Source organism: Pongo abelii, chromosome 20 (genome assembly GCF_028885655.2).
Source record: "Pongo abelii isolate AG06213 chromosome 20, NHGRI_mPonAbe1-v2.0_pri, whole genome shotgun sequence".
In the NCBI taxonomy this organism is placed as follows: Eukaryota; Metazoa; Chordata; class Mammalia; order Primates; family Hominidae; genus Pongo; species Pongo abelii.
Window position 1 is genome coordinate 4,763,125 of NC_072005.2, and position 21,044 is coordinate 4,784,168.

The 21,044-nt window shown below is 52.3% G+C and overlaps 1 protein-coding gene across 1 annotated transcript in view; it reads right to left on the bottom strand.

The window, feature by feature from the left end:
• PLIN3 (perilipin 3) overlaps positions 1–21,044 on the bottom strand; it is a 30,106-nt gene that overhangs the window by 7,329 nt on the left and 1,733 nt on the right. Inside the window, exons 2-6 of the mRNA XM_024238308.3 lie at positions 15,790–15,872; positions 14,289–14,487; positions 14,049–14,131; positions 6,419–6,704; positions 2,108–2,307 (exon numbers count right to left, since the gene is read on the bottom strand). Of these exons, the coding sequence (XP_024094076.3) occupies positions 2,108–2,307; positions 6,419–6,704; positions 14,049–14,131; positions 14,289–14,487; positions 15,790–15,855 (834 nt within the window). The 5' untranslated portion in view covers positions 15,856–15,872. The remainder of the gene's footprint in view (positions 1–2,107; positions 2,308–6,418; positions 6,705–14,048; positions 14,132–14,288; positions 14,488–15,789; positions 15,873–21,044) is intronic.

Below are 21,044 nucleotides of genomic sequence, written 5' to 3' on the forward strand. Positions count from 1 at the left end.
TTTAAGAGAAAAGAAAAATAGTCGGCCGGGCACAGTGGCTCACGCCTGTAATCCCAGCACTTTGGGAGGCCGAGGCGGGTGGATCATGAGGTCAGGAGATCGAGACCATCCTGGCTAACACGGTGAAACCCCGTCTCTACTAAAAATACAAAAAATTAGCCAGGCGTGGTGGCGGGCGCCTGTAGTCCCAGCTACTCGGGAGGCTGAGGCAGGAGAATGGCGTGAACCCAGGAGACGGAGCTTGCAGTGAGCAGAGACTGCGCGCCACTGCACTCCAGCCTGGGTGACAGAGCGAGACTCTGTCTCAAAAAAAAAAAAAAGGCCGGGCGTGGTGGCTCACGCCTGTAATTCTAGCACTTTGGGAGGCCAAGGCAGGTGGATCAAGAGGTCAGGAGATCAAGACCATCCTGGCTAACACTGTGAAACCCCATCTCTACTAAAAATAGAAAAAAAAAATTAGCCAGGCGTGGTGGCCAGCGCCTGTAGTCCCAGCTACCGGAAGGCTGAGGCAGGATAATGGCATGAGCCCGGGAGGCGGAGCTTACAGTGAGCTGAGATCGCGCCACTGCACTCCAGCCTTGGCGACAGAGCAAGACTCCGTCTCAAAAAAAAAGAAAAGAAAAGAAAAGAAAAATAAATAAAGAGGAATAATGGCAGACATATGCTCCAAGATGGGTGCACCTTAGAGGCTGCAGTGAGCCATGATCATCCACTCCAGCCTGGGCAACAGAGTGAGCCCGTCTCTAAAAAAAAAAAAAAGGTCATTAAGGTAAATGAAGCTATCCATTAGGGTGGGCTCCAATCCATAAAGGGCTGGGCTCCTTAAATAAGGAGATTAGAGCTGTGTGTGGTGGCTCGTGTCCGTAATCCCAGCACTTTGGGAGGCTGAGGTGGATGGATCACTTGAGGTTAGGCGTTTGAGACCAGCCCGGCCAACATAGTGAAACCCCATCTCTACTAAAAATACAAAAATTAGCCAGGCATGGTGGCAAGTGCCTGTGATCCCAGCTACTCGGGACGTGGAAGCCCAAGAATCACTTGAACCCGGGAAGCGGAGGTTGCAGTGAGCTGAGATTGCACCACTACACTTCCGCCTGGGCAACAGAGTGAGACTCCGTTCAAAGAAAAAAAAGAGATTAGGACACAGACATACACAGAGGGAAGCGACGACCACGTGAAGACACGGAGAGAGGATGGCTGTCTACAAGCCAAGGAGAGAGGCCCCAAAAGGACACTCTGATCTTGGACTTCCAGCCTCCAGAAATGTGAGAAAATAAATATCTGTTGTTTACATTTCCCAGACAGTGCGATTTTTTTTTTTTTTTTTTTTGAGATGGAGTCTCACTCTGTCGCCCAGGCTGGAGAGCAGTAGCATGATCTTGGCTCACTGCAATCTCTGCCGCTCGGGTTCAAGTGATTCTCCTGCCTCAGCCTCCTGAGTAGCTGGGATTACAGGTGCCCACCATTGTACCTCGCTAATTTTTGTATTTTTAGTAGAGATGGGGTTTCACCATGTTGGCCAGGCTGGTCTTGAACTCCTGACCTCGTGATCCACCCGCCTCAGCCTCCCAAAGTGCTGGGATTATAGGCGTGAGCCACTGCACCTGGCTGCAATTTTTTTTTTTTTTGAGATGGGGTCTTGCTCTGTTGACTAGGCTGCGGTGCAGGGGCGCGATCATAGCTCACTGCAGCCTCCAACTCCTGGGCTCAAGCGATCCTCCCACCTCAGCCTCCCAAGTAGCTGGGATTACATGCACACACCGCCACAGCCAGCTAATTGTTTTAAATTATTTTTTGTAGAGATGGGGTCTTGCTATATTTCCCAGGTGGGTCTCAAACCCCTGGACTCATGCGATCCTCCTGCCTTGGGCTCCCAAAGCACCTGAGGGACTCACACAAAGAGGTGTGAGCCACTGTGCCTGGCCCCAGTGTGGTTTGTGGCGGCAGCCTGAGCAAGTAAGTGTACAACCAGATACAGTGCCAGGAGCAAGCGGGAATGGCCCTGCCAGCCTACAGAGGGGTTAGCAATAAGACACTGAGCTCTGGGTGGGTGTCTGCTGGGGGGTGAAGGCTGCTTGCTCAGGGCCCCGACACCCCAGAACCTCACCAGGCTTAGGGCCTGCGACAGCTGCAGCAGAGCCTCCTGTGCCCTCTGCTTGGTGGCTCGAAGCTTGCCCAGCGAGTGCTCATAGGCGTGCTGCCGCAGCCTCTCCGACAGGGAGCCCAGACGTACGAAGTAGCTCTGTTCCTGCCGCTGCTGCTGCACGGACGCGACGTCGAAGCCATCCAGGGACGTGGCGATGCGGGCTGAAAGGAAAAGGAGAAGGGTCTCTGTGAAGACCAGAACACACAGCCGGGCTCATCCCATGCGGATGGTCCCAAGAATCACATTGTCCAGTTTATTTATTTATTTAGAGATGGAGTCTAGCTCTGTTGCCCAGGTTGGAGTGCAGTGGTGTCATCTCAGCTCACTGCAACCTCTGCCTCCCGGGTTCAAGTGATTATCCTGCCTCGGCCTCCCGAGTAACTGGGATTACAGGCGTCTGCCACCATGCCCGGCTAATTTTTGTATTTTTAGTAGAGACGGGGTTTCACCATGTTGGCCAGGCTGGTCTCGAACTCCTGATCTCCAGTGATTCATGCGAATCGGCCTCCCAAAGTGCTGTGATTATAGGCGTGAGCCACCACGCCCGGCCATGCTGTCCAGTTTATACCCCAGTTCTACTTCTTATAAACCTCGAAGGCCTGGGAGCAAGGGATTCTGCTTTGGTTTTCTCTATCTGCAAAATGGGGATAAGGAAAATTCAACCTCACAGGAATCAGAGACCTTAGACTAGCAGGAGGGTCTCAAGCTATGGCCTGCAGGCCAGACCTGCCTTGGACAACCTGTGAATATAGCCCTGAATGTTCATTATGCAGTCCTGCAGAGAATAACAGCATTCGAGCCAGCAATACATCACATATACTACAGAGGTCCCATAAGATTATAATACCGTAGGCCGGGCGCAGTGGCTCATGCCAGTAATGCCAGCCCTTTGGGAGGCCAAGGCGGGCAGATCACTTGAGGTCAGGAGTTCAAGACTAGCCTGGCCAACATGGCACTACCCCATCTCTACTAAAAATACAAAAATTAGCCAGGTGTGATGGCACTAGCCTGTTATCTCAGCTACTTGGGAGGCTGAGGCAGGAGAATCGCTTGAACCCAGGAGGTGGAGGCTGCAGTGAGCCGAGATCACACCACTGCACTCCAGCCTGGGTCAGAGTGAGACTCCGTCTCAAAAAAAAAGAGAATAATGACATTTCAGCCAACAATGGACCGCATATACTACAGTGGTCCCATAAGATTATAATACCATATATACCGTATTTTTCCTGTACTTTCTCTTCTTTTTTTTAAGACAGGGTCTCGGTCTGTTGCCCAGGCTGGAGTGCAGTGGCACGACCTCAGCTTACTGCAGGCTCAACCTCCCAGCCTCAAGCTATCCTTCAACCTTGGCCTCCCGAGTAGCTGGGACTACATAAAGCTGGGACTACGGCAAGACACCTGGCTAATTTTTGTACTTTTTGTAGAAATGGGGTCTCACTATGTTGCCCAGGCTGGTCTTGAACTCCTGGACTCAAGCAATCTGCTCACCTCAGCCTCCCAAAGTGCTAGGTTTACAGGTGTGAGCCATTGCACCTGGCTTCCTGTACCTTTTCTATGTTTAGATCTGTTTGTCGGTTTTTATATTTTGAAGTACAGTCTCGCTCTGTTGCCCAGGCTGGAGTGCAGCGGTGCGATCATAGCTCACTGTAGCCTTGAACTCCCAGGCTCAAGTGATCCTCCTGTCTCAGCTCCCAAATAGCAACTGGGACTACAGGCGTGCACTAGCACACCCGGCTAATTTTTAAATTTTTTGTAGAGATGGGGTCTCACTATGGTGTCCAGGCTGGTCTGGAACTCCTGGGCTTAACCGATCCTCCCACCAAAGCGCTGGGATGACAGGTGTGAGCCACCGCGCCTGGCCTCATCCCATGTTCGTAGGTTCATATGTATATATGCATGTATTTATTTATTTATTTATTTATTTATTTATTTATTTATTTGAGACAGAGTCTCACTCTGTTGCCCAGGCTGGAGTGCAATGGCATGATCTCAGCTCACTGCAACCTCCGCCTCCCGGGTTCAAGTGATTCTCCTGCCTTAGCCTCCTGAGTAGCTGGGATTACAGGCACGTGCCACCATGCTTGGCTAATTTTTGTATTTTTAGTAGTGATGGGGTTTCACCATGTTGGCCAGGCTGGTCTCAAACTCCTGACCATGATCCAGCTGCCTCAGCCTCTGAAAGTGCTGGGATTACAGGCATGAGTCACCATGCCCGGCCTTTATTTTTTTTTGAGACGGAGTTTCGCTCTTGTTGCCCAGGCTGGAGTGCAATGGCACAGTCTCGGCTCAACACAAGCTCTGCCTTCTGGATTCAAGCGATTCTCTTGCCTCAGCCTCCCAAGTTAGCTGGGATTACAGGGATGCGCCACCATGCCCGGCTAATTTTGTATTTTTAGTAGAGATGGGGTTTCTTTATGTTGGTCAGGCTGGTCTCGAACTCCCGACCTCAGGTGATCCACCCGCCTCAGCCTCCCAAAGTACTGGGATTACAGCCATGAGCCACCGTGCCCAGCTGCATGTATTTATTTAATCCTGCTCCTACTGTACCCATGCTTTTTTTTTTTTTTTTTTTTTTTTTGAGATGGAGTCCCACTCTGTCACCCAGGCTGTAGTGCAGTGGCCCAATCTTCCAACCTCTGCCTCCCAAGTAGCTGGGATTACAGACGCCTGCCACCATACCTGGCTAATGTTTATAATGTTTACTCTTTTTTTTTTTTGAAACGGAGTCTAGCTCTGTTGCCCAGGCTGGAGTGCAGTGGCATGATCTCGGCTCACTGCAAGCTCCGCCTCCCAGGTTCACGCCATTCTCCAGCCTCAGCCTCCTGAGTAGCTGGGACTACAGGCACCTGCCACCACACCGGGCTAATTTTTTTTTTTAGTAGACATGGGGTTTCACTGTGTTAGCCAGGATGGTCTTGATCTCCTGACCCTGTGATCTGCCTGCCTCGGCCTCCCAAAGTGCTGGGATGACAGGTGTGACCCACCGCTCCTGGCCTAATTTTTGTATTTTTAGTAGAGACCGGGTTTCATCATGTTGGCCAGGCTTGTCTCAAACTCTTGACTTCAAGTGATCTGCCCACCTCGGCCCACCAAAGTGCTGGGATTACAGGCTGAGCCACCGCGCCCTGCCTATATCCTAAGCTACTTATTTGTAAAAATCCCAATCCCGGCACTTAGTGGGGCTAAAGCAGTAGGATCACTCCAGCCAAGGAGTTCTAGATCAGCCGCGATGACAGAGGGAGACCCCGTCTTTACAAAAAATTAAATAAAGAAAAATTAATTGGGCATGATGGTGTATGCTTGTAGTCCCAGCTACTCGGAGGCTGAGATGGGAGGCTTGCCTCAGCCCGGGAGTTTGAGGCTGCATTGAGCTATGATCGCACCACTGCACTTCAGCCTGGGCAACAGAGTGAGACTCTATCTCTAAAACAAACAAATAAAAAAGGGCCGGGCATGGTGGCTCATGCCTGTAATCCCAGTACTTGGGGAGGTCGAGGTGGGCAGATCACAAGGTCAAGAGTTCGAGACCAGCCTGGCCAACATAGTGAAACCCCGTCTCTACTAAAAATACAAAAAATTAGCTGCGTGGTGGCAGGTGCCTGTAATCCCAGCTACTCAGGAGGATGAGGCAGGAGACTCACTTGAACCCGGGAGGCAGAGGTTGCAGTGAGCTGAGATCACGCCATTGCACTCCAGCCTAGATGACAGAGCGAGACTCTGTCTCTAAATAAATAAATTAATTAATTAAAGAAGAATATCAAATAAATAGTGCAGGGAGTGCGAGTATATGACCGAGATGACTGGAGTGGGATGTCTGGCCTGGCAGGAACACCAGCATTGTTGTCATAGTTCAGTGAGATCTCAAGTTTAGTCACGTATTTATGCAGGAGCGGAGTAAGCGAAGGGGAAGAGGAGGAGGGCAGGGAGAGGATGGGGCAGGTTGTGCAGGACCTTATGGGCTGTGACGAGGACTTGGGCTTTGACCCCAGGGGAGGTGGGGTCCATGGAGGGCTATGGGCAGAGGAGGGACGGGCTGACTCAGGTAGTCACAGGCGCCCTCTGGTGGCTGCTGTGGGGAGGAGACTGTGGTGGGTGAGGGTGGGAGCTGGTGAGCAGGACAGAGGGGACTGTATTAGTGATGAGATTCCAAGATGCCCGGGAGAGGTGGCAGGGACGAGGTGGCAATGAGGCACAGACTCCAGGAGGCTGACAGCAGCTTCCGGTCATGGGGCCTGGGGAGGGGTCCCAGAGCAGCCCGCTGGCCACACTTACCCAGTTCGGCATCTGTAAGGGGCAAGTGGTTGTCCACCCACTCCTCCGACTTCCCCAGTACCGTGTCGACCCCACTCAGCACCATCTGGCCCACGCGGGAGCCCATGACCGATTGGACACCGCCCGTCACTACAGACTTTGTCTTGTCCACGCCGCTCTGCACAGCACCGCAGGTCGCATCCACCGCCTCCGATACTCGGGTGGCCACCGTGTCCTTGGCGCTAGACACCATCTCTCGGGCCCCCGACACCTTGGACGATACAAGCTCCTTGGTGTCCGCCAGGACCTAGGAGAGGCAACAGCATCAGCATCTCTGCCTTCCCTCCATATCTGGGCACCCCTCCCCTGCACCCCAACTTCCAAGGAGACTGAGGTGGGGAGCACCATCCCCCAGGTGACCCCAGCATTGCTGCCTTCCCTCCGTACCTGGGCACCCCTCCCCTGCACCCCAACTCCCAGGGAGACGGAGGCCGGGAGCACCATCCCCCGGGTGACCCCGGCATCTCCATCTTCCCTCTGTACGTGGGCACCCCTCCCCTGCACCCCAACTTCCAGGGAGACCGAGGCAGGGAGCGCCATCCCCCAGGTGACCCTGAGTCTGGAGTCGTGGGCATGACCTCATACTCTGCAGCCAGACTACCTAGGCTCCGTCCTTAGCTTGCTACTTCTCAGCTGTGTGGCTTCAGGCAAGTCACTCTACCTCCCTGTGCCTCGTTTCTTTTTTTTTTTTTTTTTTTGGAGACAGGGTCTTGCTCTGTTGCCCAGGCTGGAGTGCAGTGACACCATCTCAGATCACTGCAACCTCTGTCTCCTGGGTTCAAGCAGTTGTCCTGCCCCAGCATCCTAAGTAGCTGGGATTACAGGTGCCTGCCACCATGCCTGGCTAATTGTTTTTAGTTGTTGTTGAGATGGAGTTTCACCCTTGTTGCCCAGGCTGGAGTGCAATTGTGTGATCTCGGCTCACTGCAACCTCCGCCTCCTGGGTTCAAGCGATTCTCTTGCCTCAACCTTCCAAGTAGCTGGGATTACAAGCATGCGCCACCACGCCCGACTAATTTTGTATTTTTAGTAGAGATGGGGTTTCACCATCTTGCTCAGGCTGGTCTCAAACTCTTGACCTAAAGTGATCCGCCCACCTTGGCCTCCCAAAGTGCTGGGATTGCAGGCATGAGCCACTGCACCCTGCCTGTTTTTTTGTTTTAATTTAATTTAATTTTTTTTTTTTGAGATGGAGTCTCTCTCTGTCACCCAGGCTGGAGTGCAGTGGCACAATCTCGTCTAACTGCAAACTCCACCTCCTGGGCTCAAGTGATCCTCCCACCTCAGCTTCCGGAGCCAGTAGCTGTGACCACAGGCACGTACCACCACTCGTGGCTATTTTTTATCTTTTCTTTTTATTTATTTATTTTTTTGAGGCGGAGTTTCACTCTTGTTGCCCAGGCTGGAGTGCAATGGTGCAATCTCGATTCACTGCAACATCTGCCACCTGGGTTCAAGTGATTCTCCTGCCTCAGCCTCCCAAGTAGCTGGGATTACAGACACATGCCACCATGCCGAGCCGATTTTTGTATTTTTAGTAGAGACGGAGTTCACCATGTTGGCCAGGCTGGTCTTGAACTCCTGACGTCAGGGGATCCACCTGCCTGGGCCTCCCAAAGTGCTGGAATTACAAGCGTGAGCCACTGCACCCAGCCTTATTTTTTATTTTTTGTAGAGATAAAAAATACGAAAAATTAGCCGGGTGCAGTGGTGCACATCTTAATCCTTACTACTCGAGAGGCTGAGGCGGGAGAATCCCTTGAACCCAGGAGGTGGAGTTTGCAGTGAGCCAAGACTGCACCACTGCACTCCACCCTGGGCGACAGAGACTCTTGTCTCCAAAGAAAAAAAAACAAAAAAAAAAAACAAGCTTTGCATGGAATCCTTTGACTAGGCTCCACCCAGCACACGGTGAGCACTTACCTGTCAATACCTGCGGTTCTCCAATCTAAGTCTTTTTTTTTTTCTTTTGAGACAGGGTCTCACTCTGTCACTCAGGCTGGAGTGCAGTGGTGCAATCATAGCTCACTGAAGCCTTGACCTCTTCAGCTCCAGCGATTCTCCCACCTCAGCCTCCCAAGTAGCTGAGACTACAGGTACGCACCACCACACCCGGCTTGTTTTTTAATTTTTTGTAGAGACAGGGACTCTCCATGTTGCCAGGCTGGTTTCAAACTCCTGGCCTCAAGCAGTCCTCCTGCTTTGGCCTCCCAAAGTGCTGGGATGACTGACATGAACCACCGTGTCCCGCTGAAGCTAAGTCTTTAGACAGATCTCTATGCAGAGGACTCTCTGCAAAGTTGAAAACCACACCTGCCCCATTCCTACCCAAGTTGGTGCTTCCCTGAAAACTCAGCCCTCTTGTACTCATGAGAGTTCGTCTTTTTGTGGGGGAAGAGGGTATGAAAGTCAAGTTTTTTGTTTTTGTTTTTTTGACAGAGTTTTTGCTCTTGTCACCCAGGCTGGAGTGCAACGGCACAATCTCGGCTCACTGCAACCTCCACCTCCCAGGTTCAAGCGGTTCTCCTGCCTCAGCCTCCCCAGCAGCTGGGACTACAGGCGCCCGGCTAATTTTTTGTATTTTTAGTAGAGACGGGGTTTCACTGTGCTAACCAGCATGAGCCAATGCCCCCGACGAGAGTCAGGTTTTAACAGCAGCACTACTCAGTGAACACACACGTTCTCACACTGGCCCAGATTAAAATCTAGCTCGGACAACACCACTGTCCCCCAGAAACTGGGGAAAGTTACCTCTTCACAAAGGGGGAAAAAACTCATAGGGCCCAGAATTGAGAGAGCATTGCGCCTCTCAAAAAGTCAAGAGCTCACAGCAGGCTAGGCACGGTGGCTCACAACTGTCATCCCAGCACTTTGGGAGGCTGAGGTGGGAGGATCGCTTGGGCCCAGAAGTGTGAGAACAGCCTGGGCAACATAGTAAGACCTCACCTCTACAAAAAATACAAAAATTTGCCGGGCACGGTGACTCACGCCTATAATCCCAGCACTTTGGGAGGCCGAGGCAGCTGGATCACCTGAGGTCAGGAGTTCGAGACCAGCCTGGCCAACATGGTGGAACCCCATCTCTACTAAAAATACAAAAATGTGCTGGGCGTGGTGATGGGCGCCTGTAATCCCAGCTACTTGGGAGGCTGAGGCAGGATGATCACTTGAACCCAGAGGGCGGAGGTTGCAGTGGGCTGAGATCACGCCACTGCATTCCAGCCTGGGCAACAGAGCGAGCCTCCATCTCAAAAAAAAAAAAAAAAAAAAAAAAAAGCTCCCAGCTGCTGCTCCGTTCAACAACCTTGAAGAATTCACCCTGAGCTTATCCCTTCTATAAACACAAGGACTGTTGGCCTCCCACGGTATCAGTGGGAGAGAAAGGGAATGCAAGGGCTTGGTGAGACCCCCCCGGTTGACGTTTCCCATCTTCCTGTGAGCGCAGCAGTTTCCATCCCCCCTCAGCCAAGCCCACTACTGGCCTTTGCTGATAAGGTGTAGGCATGGCTGGGCACAGTGGCTCACAACTGTAATCCGAGCACTTTGGGAAGCCAAGGCAGGCGGGAGGATTGCTTGAGCCCAGGAGTTTGTTTTTTGTTTTGTTTCTGAGATGGAGTCTCGCTCTGTTGTTCTGATCTCGTGATCCGCCCGCTTCGGCCTCCCAAAGTGCTGCGATTACAGGCGTGAGCCACCGTGCCCGGCTAGCCCAGGAGTTTGAGACCAGCCTGGGCAATATAGCAAGACCCCATTCCTACAAAAAATTAAAAAATTAGCCAGGTGTGGTGGTGCACACCTGTAGTCCCAGCTTCTCAGGAGGCTGAGAGCTGGGAGGATTGCCTAAGTCTAGGAGGTCAAGGCTGTAGTGAGCCAAGATCATGCCACTGCATTCTAGCTTGGGCTACAGAGCAAGACCTTGTCTCAAAACAACAACAACAAAAAAGGTGCACGTTGATACCCGCTCTGCTATTTCCCAGCTAAGGCCATTTCTGCATAAATGGGAGGAGAGGAAGTATGACCATGATGGGACAGCACAGCCCCCCGGCATACAGCAGGCACTCAATAGCAAGCGGATGAATGAGCTGCCTGTCCCTGCAGGTGGTCTCAGGGAAAGTCCAAGGATGCTGGGATGTGGCTGGCTTGTCCTGCCTCCATCCCAGGGAGCACCTATTTCTGATGCTAGAGACCCAGACACAAGCAGGTGGTACCCAAGGGTGGCCCTTCTGTAACCACTGGGCCGAAGCGGACATGGAGCACCTGAATACTTAATAAGCATCTACCTGCTGGGCGTGGTGGCTCACACCTATAATCCCAGCATTTTGGAAGGCCGAGGCGGGCAGATCACCTGAGGTTGGGAGTTCAAGACCAGCCTGACCAACATGGAGAAACCCCGTCTCTACTAAAAATACAAAATTACCCAGGCATGGTGGTGCATGCCTGTAATCCCAGCTACTCGGGAGGCTGAGGCAGGAGAATCGCTTGAGCCCGGGAGGCAGAGGTTGCAGTGAGCTGAGATCGCACCATTGCACTCCAGCCTGGGCAACAAGAGCAACACTCTGTCTCAAAAAACTAAAAAAATAAGCATCTACCCTGTGCCAGGCTGCCTGCTGGGCACTGGACACAGCCACAAAGCAGGCGGCCTGTGCCCTGGTCCCAGCTGGGGAGACAAACAATAACTGATTAAGCTTCACACTTATGTGAAGGAGGGTGTTTTGTTTTTTTTTTGTGAGACAGAGCCTTGCTCTGTTGCCCAGGCTGGAGTGCAGTGGCGCGATCTCGACTCACTTCAATCTCTGCCTCCCAGGTTCAAGTGATACTCGTGCCTCAGCCTCCCGAGTAGCTGGGATTATAGGCACTCACCACCATGCCTGGCTAATTTTTGTATTTTTAGCAGACATGGGGTTTCACCATGTTGGCCAGGCTGGTCTCGAACTCCTGACCTCAAGTGATCTGCCCGCTTCGGCCTCCCAAAGTGCTGGGATTAAGGCATGAGCCACCGTGCCTGGTCTGTGCCTAATTTCTTCATCCCAGGCTGTTATAGGTTGAATTGTGGCTCCCTCAACCTCAAATTCATATGTTGAAGTCCTCATCCCCAGGGGTAAGAATGTGACTGTTTTTGGAGACACAGTCTTTAAAAAGCAGTGATTAAGGGAAACTGAGGTAGGGCACAGTGGCACACTCCTATAATTCTAGCACTTTGTGAGACGGAGGCGGGAGGACTGCTTGAGCCCAAGAGTTGGAGACCAGCCTGGGCGATATGGCAAGACTCCGTCTTGACAAAAAGTACAAAAATTAGCCAGGTATGGTGGATGCACCTATAGTCCTAGCTCCTCAGGAGGCTGAGGCAGGAGGATCTGTTGAGCCCAGGAGTTTGAGAACAGCCTGGGCAACATGGTGAAAACTCGTCTCTACAAAAAATTAAAAATAGCCAGGCATGGTGGTGCATGCCTGTGGTCCTAGCTACTTGGGAAGCTGAGATGGGAGGATCACTTGAGCCCAGGAGTTCAAGGCTGCAGTGAGCCATGACCATACTACTGCACCCCACCCTGGGTGACACAGTGAGAACCTGTCTCAAAAAAAAAATTTTTTTTTTTTTAATGTTAAGAGTCAACATTTGATACAAGCCATGCCCCGTTCTAGGCCTTCAGGTGTTGACCCCAGGTCAGCATCGCCATTCTGTAGAAAAGAAAGTGGGGCCCAGGCTAGGCGTGGTGGCTCATGTCTGTAATCCCAACACTTTGGGAGGCCAAGGCAGGTGGATCACCTGAGGTAGGGAGTTCGAGACCAGCCTGACCAACATGGTGAAACCCCATCTCTACTACAAATACAAAAATTGGCCAGGTGTGGTGGCGCATGTCTGTAATCCCAGCCACTCGGGAGGCTGAGGCGGGAGAATCGCTTGAACCCGGGAGGCAGAGGTTGCAGTGAGCTGAAACCGCACCAGTACACTACAGCCTGGGCAACAAGAGCGAAACTCCATCTTAAAAAAAAAAGAGGGTGCTGGCCACAGTGGCTCACGCCTGTAATCCCAGCACTTTGGGAGGCCAAGGCGGGCGGATGACGAGGTCAAGAGATCAAGACCATCCTGGCCAACTTGGTGAAACCCCGTGTCTACTAAAAATATAAAAATTAGCTAGGCGTGGTGGCGGATGTCTGTAACCCCAGCTACTCAGGAGCCTGAGGCAGGAGAATCGCTGCAACCCAGAGGTGGAGGTTGCAGTGAGCCGAGATTGCACCACTGCACTCCAGCCTGGCGACAGAGCAAGACCCTGTCCCAAAAAAAAAAAAGTGAGGCCCACAGAGGCAAAGTAACTTGTGTGAGGGCCACCCAGCTGCTGAGTGGCAGGACACAGTTTGGAACATGGTGTTTTTTTTGTTTGTTTGTTTTGTTGTTTTTGGGACAGAGTCTCGCACTGTCACCCAGGCTAGAGTGTAGTGGCACGATCTCGGCTCACTGCAACCTCTGTCTCCAGGGTTCAAGGGATTCTCCTGCCTCAGCCTCCCGAGTAACTGGGACTACAGGCGCATGCCACCATGCCAAGCTAATTTTTTTTTTTTTGTAGTTTTAGTAGAGATGGGGTTTCACCGTGTTTGCCAGGATGGTCTCGATCTCCTGACCTTGTGATCTGCCCACCTCGGCCTCCCAAAGTACTGGGATTACAGGCATGAGCCAACGCGCCTGGCCAGAATATGGTGTTTTTTTGTTTTTGTTTTTTTTTGAGATGGAGTTTCACTCTTGTTGCCCAGGCTAGAGTGCAAATGGCGCGATTTCGGATCACCGCAACCTCTGCCTCCAGGGTTCAAGCAATTCTCCTGCCTCAGCCTCCTGAGTAGCTGGGATTACAGGCATCCGCCACCACACCCAGCTAATTTTGTATTTTTAGTAGGGAGGGGGTTTCTCAATGTTGGTCAGGCTGATCTTGAACTCCCAACCTCAGGTGATCCTCCCGCCTTGGCCTCCCAAAGTGCTGGGATTACAGGCATGAGCCACTGCGCCCGGCCAGGAACATGGTGTTTTGATGTTTTGACTTTCCTGCCTCCAGCCTTTTCTGACTAATACAATAGTTATGGGGGTGGCAACATTCTGTGTAAAGGGCCACATAACTAAGATTTTCAGTACTGTGGGTCACAGTCTCTGTCACAACTACTCAACCTTGCCATTGTAGGGTGAAAGCAGTCATAGACAATATGTAAATAAATGGGCATGGCTGTGTGCCAATAAAACTTTATTATAAAAACAAGTGGGCTGGGCACCGTGGCTCATTCCTATAATCCCAGCACTTTGGGACGCCGAGGCAGCTGGATCACCTGAGTTCAGGAGTTCGAGACCAGCCTGGCCAACATGGTGAAACCCCATCTCTACTAAAAATACAAAAACTAGCTGGGCATGGTGGCAGGCGCCTGTAATCTGGCTGGCTTTGCAATTATTCCTCCAGCTGCCCTGTGGGGAGTGGATTCGGGGTGGGGATGGGAACTGACAGGAGAGGGAGCAGGGAGGATGCCATCAAGCTTGTCTAGTTAAGCTGGGACCAGCGCACTCCACACCCAGGTAGGTCCCTGTGTCGACAGAGCCCCCAAGGACGGACATCGTTACCTTCTCCGTGGGCTGCTGCAGGATGGGGAGGTTCTCCTCCAACTTGTCCAGCCCCCTGTGGGCGTATTCGCTGGCTGATGCAACTGCCAAAAAAAATTAACTAAGACACAAATGTGACTGTTGGAAGGTCACCTAGTAATGGTTCAGGCGGACAGGACCAAGAGCTGGGTAGACCCCTCTACTCCCCACCCAGGGAAATGGCCAGGAGGGGGATTCAGTGCCCCCTGGGACTTCACCCACTCTGGGGCTCCAGCTTGGAGAGGATCGGCTGAGCCCCGCTGACAGCGGCCGCCGTGAGAGTCCTCACTCCCTTCTCTGCCGCGTCGCAGACGGTCTTGACATGCGGATAGCTCTCCTTCGTGGACGCATAGGCTGCGGACACCATGTCGCAGGTGGAGCTGATCAGAGGCATGCTGGCCACACGGTCCACCACACTGGGCTACGGGAGAAAAGTGGCTCAGGCAAACCGGGCGGAGGAGGATGGGGAGCTCAGCCGGAAACTCAGGGTGCCCTGCAGTTTTGCTCTCACTCCTGGTCAGTGAAACGGCTCAGTTTACCCACACTTTGCATCCAGGTGGTTGCACAAGCCAGGAACCTTGGGATTTCACCATGTGCTTCCTTTATTTTTATTTTATTTTTGAAACGAGTCTTGCACTGTTGCCTGGGCTGGAATGCACTGGCGCGATCTCGTCTCACTGCAACCTCCACCTTCCAGGTTCAAGCAATTCTCCTGCGTCATCCTCCTGAGTAGCTGGGATTACAGGTGCCACCATGCCCAGCTAATTTTTTTGTATTTTTAGTAGAGACAGGGTTTCACCATGTTGGCCAGGCTGGTCTTGAACTCCTGACCTCGTGATTCGCCCACCTCAGCCTCCCAAAGTGCTGGGATTACAGGCATGAGCCACCGCGCCCGGCCCACGTGCTTCCTTTAACACAGCTTATTTACGTGAGCCTGCACTTTATCCCAGCGATGTGCCAGGTGGGGATAAGGGACAAGAGTCCCATTCTCATGGCAGTTAGGGTCTAAACTGGGGGCTGCAGACCATAGCCCATAGGTCACATCCAGCGCACCACTTGATTTTTTAATTTTAATTATTTTTGGGGCCAGGCGCAGTGGCTCACGCCTGTAATCCGAGCACTTTGGGAGACCGAGGCGGGCGGGTCACTTCGGGTCAGGAGTTCGAGACTAGCCTGGCCAACGTGGTGAAACTCCGTCTCTACTAAAAATACAAAAATTAGCCGGGCGTGGTGGCACATGCCTGTTACCCCAGCTACTTGGGAGGCTGAGGCAGGAGAATCGCTTGAACCCGGGAGGCAGAGTTTGCAGTGAGCCGAGATGTCACCACTGCACTCCAGGCTGGGCGACACAGCAAGACTCCATCTCAAAAATATATATATAAAATAAAATAACCTGAGGATGAGAGATCTGGAATAGAAACTGGCCTCCTGGGAGGTCCCTGAGACAGCCTTCAGAGGTGAGGATGATTTGGCTCAGGGGTTGGGGAGGGCAGGTAGTTTCAGACAGAACCCTGCTCCCTCAGGCCCTCCAAGGGCCTTTGAGATTCCCCCTCCCAACTGCGGACACCAGTGAGTGGTCCATACCCCACTGAGGAATAAATCCCTCTGGCTCCGTGAGCTGTCGGCAGATCCCTGGCTCCCTGCCAGGGCACTCTGGTGTGGGAAGCCTCGTTGCACAGGAATCACAGGGTCGGGACAGTCCCTGGTCCCGTCCCTTCCTCACCTGCTGTACCGGTTCTTCCGCTGTCACCTGGGTGCTGCCATCAGCCTCTGCCCCGTTGGCAGACATGGTCTCTGCAGCAGACACTGTGGAGAGAGGAACAGTCAGGTACAGCCTGCCTGGCCCCACCTTCCAGGAGAAAGTCCAGGCCCACGCTGCAGCTGGAAGACAGGGTTCACGCCTCTCCATGACTTACAGCCATGCCTTTCAGTCCTTAGCAGGCACAAGAGTGACCTCTGGACTTTGTTCAATAGCAAGTGCTGATTCTAAAGCTTCGGGATGGGTCTCACCTGGCCCCCTATTTCTTTTTTTTTTCTTTCTTTTTTTTCTTTGGAGACAGTCTCACTCTGTCGCCCAGGATGGAGTGCAGTGGGGCGACCTGGGCTCACTGCAACCTCCACCTCCTGATTTCAAGCAATTCTCCTGCCTTAGCCTCCTGAGTAGCTGGATTACAGGTGCCCGCCACCACGCCTGGCTAATTTTTGTATTTTTAGTAGAGATGGGGTTTCACCATATTGAACTCCTGACCTCGTGTTCCACCCACCTTGGCCTCCCAAAGTGCTGGGATTACACGTATGAGCCACCACACCCGATACTTTCTTTTTTTTTTTCATTAAAGACAAGATCTTGCTCTGTCACCCAGGCTGGAGTACAGTGGTACAATCACAGCTCACTGCAGCCTCTAACTCCTGGGCTTAAGGGATCCTCCTGCCTCAGCCTCCCAAGTAACTAGGACTATAGGCACACACCACCATGCCTACTTAATTTTTTCTTTTTGGGTAGAGATGGTATCTTTTTTTTTTTTTTTTTGAGACACAGTCTTGCTCTGTCGCCAGGCTGGAGTGCAATGGCGCGATCTCAGCTCACTGCAACCTCCACATCCCAGGTTCAAGCAATTCCCCTGCCTCAGCCTCCCGAGTAGCTGGGACTACAGGCGCGTGCCACTAGGACTGGCCAATTTTTTGTATTTTTTTAGTAGAGACGGGGTTTCACCATGTTGGCCAGGATGGTCTCAATCTCCTGACCTCGTGATCCACCCGCCTCGGCCTCCCAAAGTGCTGGGATTACAGGTGTGAGCCATTGCGCCTGGCCGATGGTATCTTGCTGTGTTGCCCAGGCTGGTCTCAAATTCCTGGTCTCAAACAATCCTCTTGCCTCGGACTCCCAAAGTGCTGGGATTAGAGGCATGAGCCACCATGCCCAGCCCTGACCCTGCATTTCTAAAAGGCTCCCAGGCAGTGTTGATACAGCTGGTCCCTGGGATACACGTCAGGAAGCAAGGCTTGGGAACAGTCCCTTCCAGGGCTCACCTGTACTGCAGCAAGCCAGGTATGACCTAAAACCTCTGTAGAGGACAATTTGCCAATAGCTGTCAAGTTCCAAGAGCCATCTTCCCCTTGACCCAGAAACCTCACTTCGGGGAAGATCCCACACCTGTGTTTCCGCATGGGCAGAGCTGTGTGGACTTACTGGCCACAACATGACACTGGAAACAACCTGGATGCCCAGCGAAAGGGGAATAAGAAAACAACAAGTGTGGCCAGACACAGTGGCTCACGCCTGTAATCCCAGCACTTTGGGAGGCCGAGGCGGGTGGATCACGAGGCCAGCAGTTCAAGTCCAGCCTGGCCAACATAGTGAAACCCCGTCTCTACTAAAAATACAAACATTAGCCAGGCATGCTGGTGGGCGCCTGTATTCCCAGCTCCTCAGGAGGCTGAGGCAGGAGAATCGCTTGAACCCAGGAGGCGGAGGTTGCAGTGAGGTGAGATCGCGCCACTGCACTCCAGCCTGGGCAACAGAGTGAGACTCCTTCTCAAAAAACAAAAACAAGTGTATCCCAATGCAGTGGCTAAAGAATGAGATTTAAAGGCCGGGCGCGGTGGCTCATGCCTGTAATCCCAGCACTTTGGGAGGCTGAGATGGGTGGATCACCTGAGGTCAGGAGTTCGAGACCAGCCTGATCAACATGGAGAAACCCCATCTCTACTAAAAATACAAAATTAGCCAGGCGTGGTGGCGAATGCCTGTAATTCCAGCTATTCGGGAGGCTGAGGCAGGAGAATTATTTGAACCCGGGAAGTGGAGGTTGCAGTGAGCTGAGATCACGCCGCTGCACTCCAGCCTGGGCAACAGGAGCGAAACTCCATCTCAAAAAAAAAAAAAAAAAAGAGATTTAAATGTAACTGACATGGGCTGGATGTGGTGGCTCACACCTGTAATCCCAGCACTTTGGGAGGCCGAGGCGGGAGGATCATCTGACGTCAGGAGGTGGAGACCAGCCTGGCCAACATGGCGAAACCCCGTCTCTATTAAAAATACAAAAATTAGCCAGGCATGGTGGTGCACGCCTCCATATTTAGTTATCCCAGCTACTCAGGAGGCTGAGGCAGGAGAATCGCTTGAACCCAGGAGGTGGAGGCTGCAGTGAGCTGATATTGCACCACTGCACTCCAGCCTGGGTGACAGAGCAAGACTCCATCTCAAAAAAAAAAAGAAAAGAAAAGAAAAGAAAAGAAACAAAAGACTAAATGTAACTGACATGACATGGACAAAGATCTAGTCAAGGGATAAAATGTGTTAAATAGGGCAAACTTTTTTCTCTTTTTTTGAGATGGATTTCCGCTCTGTTGCCCAGGCTGCAATGTAGTGGTGTGATCTCGGCTCACTGTAACCTCTGTCTCCTACGCTCAAGCGATTCTTCCACCTTGAGCCTGCAAGTAGCTGGGACTACAGGCACGCACCACTACACCTGGCTAATTTGTGTGTGTGTGTGTGTGTGTGTTTTTTTGACAGGGAGTCTTGCTCTGTCACCCACGCTGGAGTGCAGTGGCGTGATTTCGGCTCACTGTAACCTCCGCCTCCTGGGTTCAAGCGATTCTCCTGCCTCAGCCTCCCGAGGAGGTGGGATTACAGGCATGCACCACCACGTCCAGCTAATTTTTTGTATTTTTAGTAGAGACAGGGTTTCACTATGTTGGTCAGGCTGGTCTTGAACGCCTGACCTCGTGATCCACCCGCCTCAGCCTCCCAAAGTGCTGGGATTACAGGCGTGAGTCACCGCACTCAGCCGTGGTTTCTTTTTTTTTTTTTTAGTAGAGATGGGGTTTTGCCATGTTGCCCAGGTTGGTCTTGAACTCCTGAGCTCAAGGGATCTGCCCGCCTTGGCCTCCCAAACTGCTAGGATTACAGGCGTGAGCCACCGCACCCAGCCAAAATTTAGGCTTTTTTAAAAAAGTGAGATAACATGCCTGCCTGCACTGCAGAGCTATGAAGTCCAGGTCAGGGGTGTGGGGAGGACGGGGCTCCCCAGGTGAGTCTATGCAAGTGGGATGAAGCCACAACTCCCTTTTCCTGGACTAGTGAAACGAAGCTGGGACACCATCATCAGACGAGATTCTCAGGGGGAAGCCAGGAGTCCCAGCTCCACCTATGCTATGCTCCCTGGAGCAAGGCGCCTTCCCCTCCTCTGGCCTCGGTCATCTTACCTGTAATATGAGGCTAAAGGGTCGGGCATGGTGGCTCACACCTGTAATCCCAGCACTTTGGGAGGCTGAGGTGGGTGGATCATGAGGTCAGGAGTTCGAAAGCAGCCTGGCCAACATAGTGAAACCCTGTCTCTACTAAAAATACAAAAATTAGGTGCAGGTGTGGTGGCGGGCGCCTATAGTCCCAGCTACTTGGGAGGCTGAGGCAGGGGAATTGCTTGAACCTGGGAGGCGGAGGTTGCAGTGAGCCAAGACTGCGCCACTGCACTCCAGCCTGGGTGACAGAGGAAGACTCCATCTCAAAGAAAAAAGAAAAAGCCGGGTGCAGTGGCTCACACCTGTAATCCCAACACTTTGGGAGGCTGAGGCAGGCAGATCATCTAAGGTCAGGAGTTGGAGACCAGCCTGACCAACATGGTGAAACCCCATCTCCACTAAAAATACAAAAATTAGCCATGCATGGTGGCCGACACCTGTAGTCCCAACTACATGGGAGGCAGAGGCAGGAGAATTGCTTGAACCTGGGAGGCGGAGGTTGCAGTGAGCCAAGACTGCGCCACTGCACTCCAGCCTGGGTGACAGAGGAAGAATCCATCTCAAAGAAAAAAGAAAAAGCCAAACATAGTGGCTCACGCCTGTAATCCCAGCACTTTGGGAGGCTGAGGCGGGCAGATCACCTAAGGTCGGGAGTTTGAGACCAGCCTGACCAACATGGTGAAACCCCATCTCTACTAAAAATACAAAAATTAGCCGTGCATGGTGACTGACACCTGTAGTCCCAGCTACATAGGAGGCTGAGGCAGGAGAATTGCTTGAACCTGGGAGGTGCAGGTTGCAGTGAGTCGAAATTGAAGCACTGCACTCCAGCCCAGGTGACAGAGCAAGACTCCATTTCAAAACAAAAAAAAAAAAATGGGGCTAAAGGTCATGCCTGCCTTATGGGCTGCTTTCCCGGGGAATTCTGGTGTAAGCCTAAGAACCTGTGGCCTTGAGTCTGAGCATCTTTTCCCAGAGGAACGAGGCCCCACCTCCTGGTGGCCTTGCTTCGATGTCCCCTAAGCAGAACCCAGCAAAATGATGATGTTTTGCGAGCACTAGATCTGGAGTCCAGATTGGGTTCTCTTTCCTTTTTTTTTTCTTTTTTTTTTTTGAGACGGAGTCTTGCCCTGTCACCCAGGCTGGAGTGCAGTGCAGTGGTGCGATCTCAGCTCACTGCAAGCTCTGCCTCCCCGGTTCACGCCATTCTCCTGCCTCAGCCTCCCGAGTAGCTGGGACTACAGGCGCCCGCCACCACACCCGGCTAATTTTTTGTATTTTTAGTAGAGATGGGGTTTCACCGTGTTAGCCAGGATGGTCTCGATCTCCTGACCTCGTGATCCGCCCACCTCGGCCTCCCAAAATGCTGGGATTACAGGCGTGCGCCACCATGCCCGGCCTTGTTTTTTTTTTTTTTTTTTTGAGACGGAGTCTTGCTCTGTCACCCCAGGCTGGAGTGCAGTGGCGTGATCTCGGTTCAGTGTAACCTCCGTTTCCCAGGTTCAAGCGATTCTCCCGCGTCAGCCTCCAGAATATCTGGGATTACAGGTGCCCGCCACCATGTCTGGCTAATTTTTATATTTTTAGTAGAGGCAGGGTTTCACCATGTTGGCCAGGCTGTTCTCGAACTCCTGACCTCAAATGATCCGCCCACCTCAGCCTCCCAAAGTGCTGGGATTATAGGTGTGAGTAATCGCGCCCAGCCCAGACTGGGTTCTAATCCCAGCTTGGCAA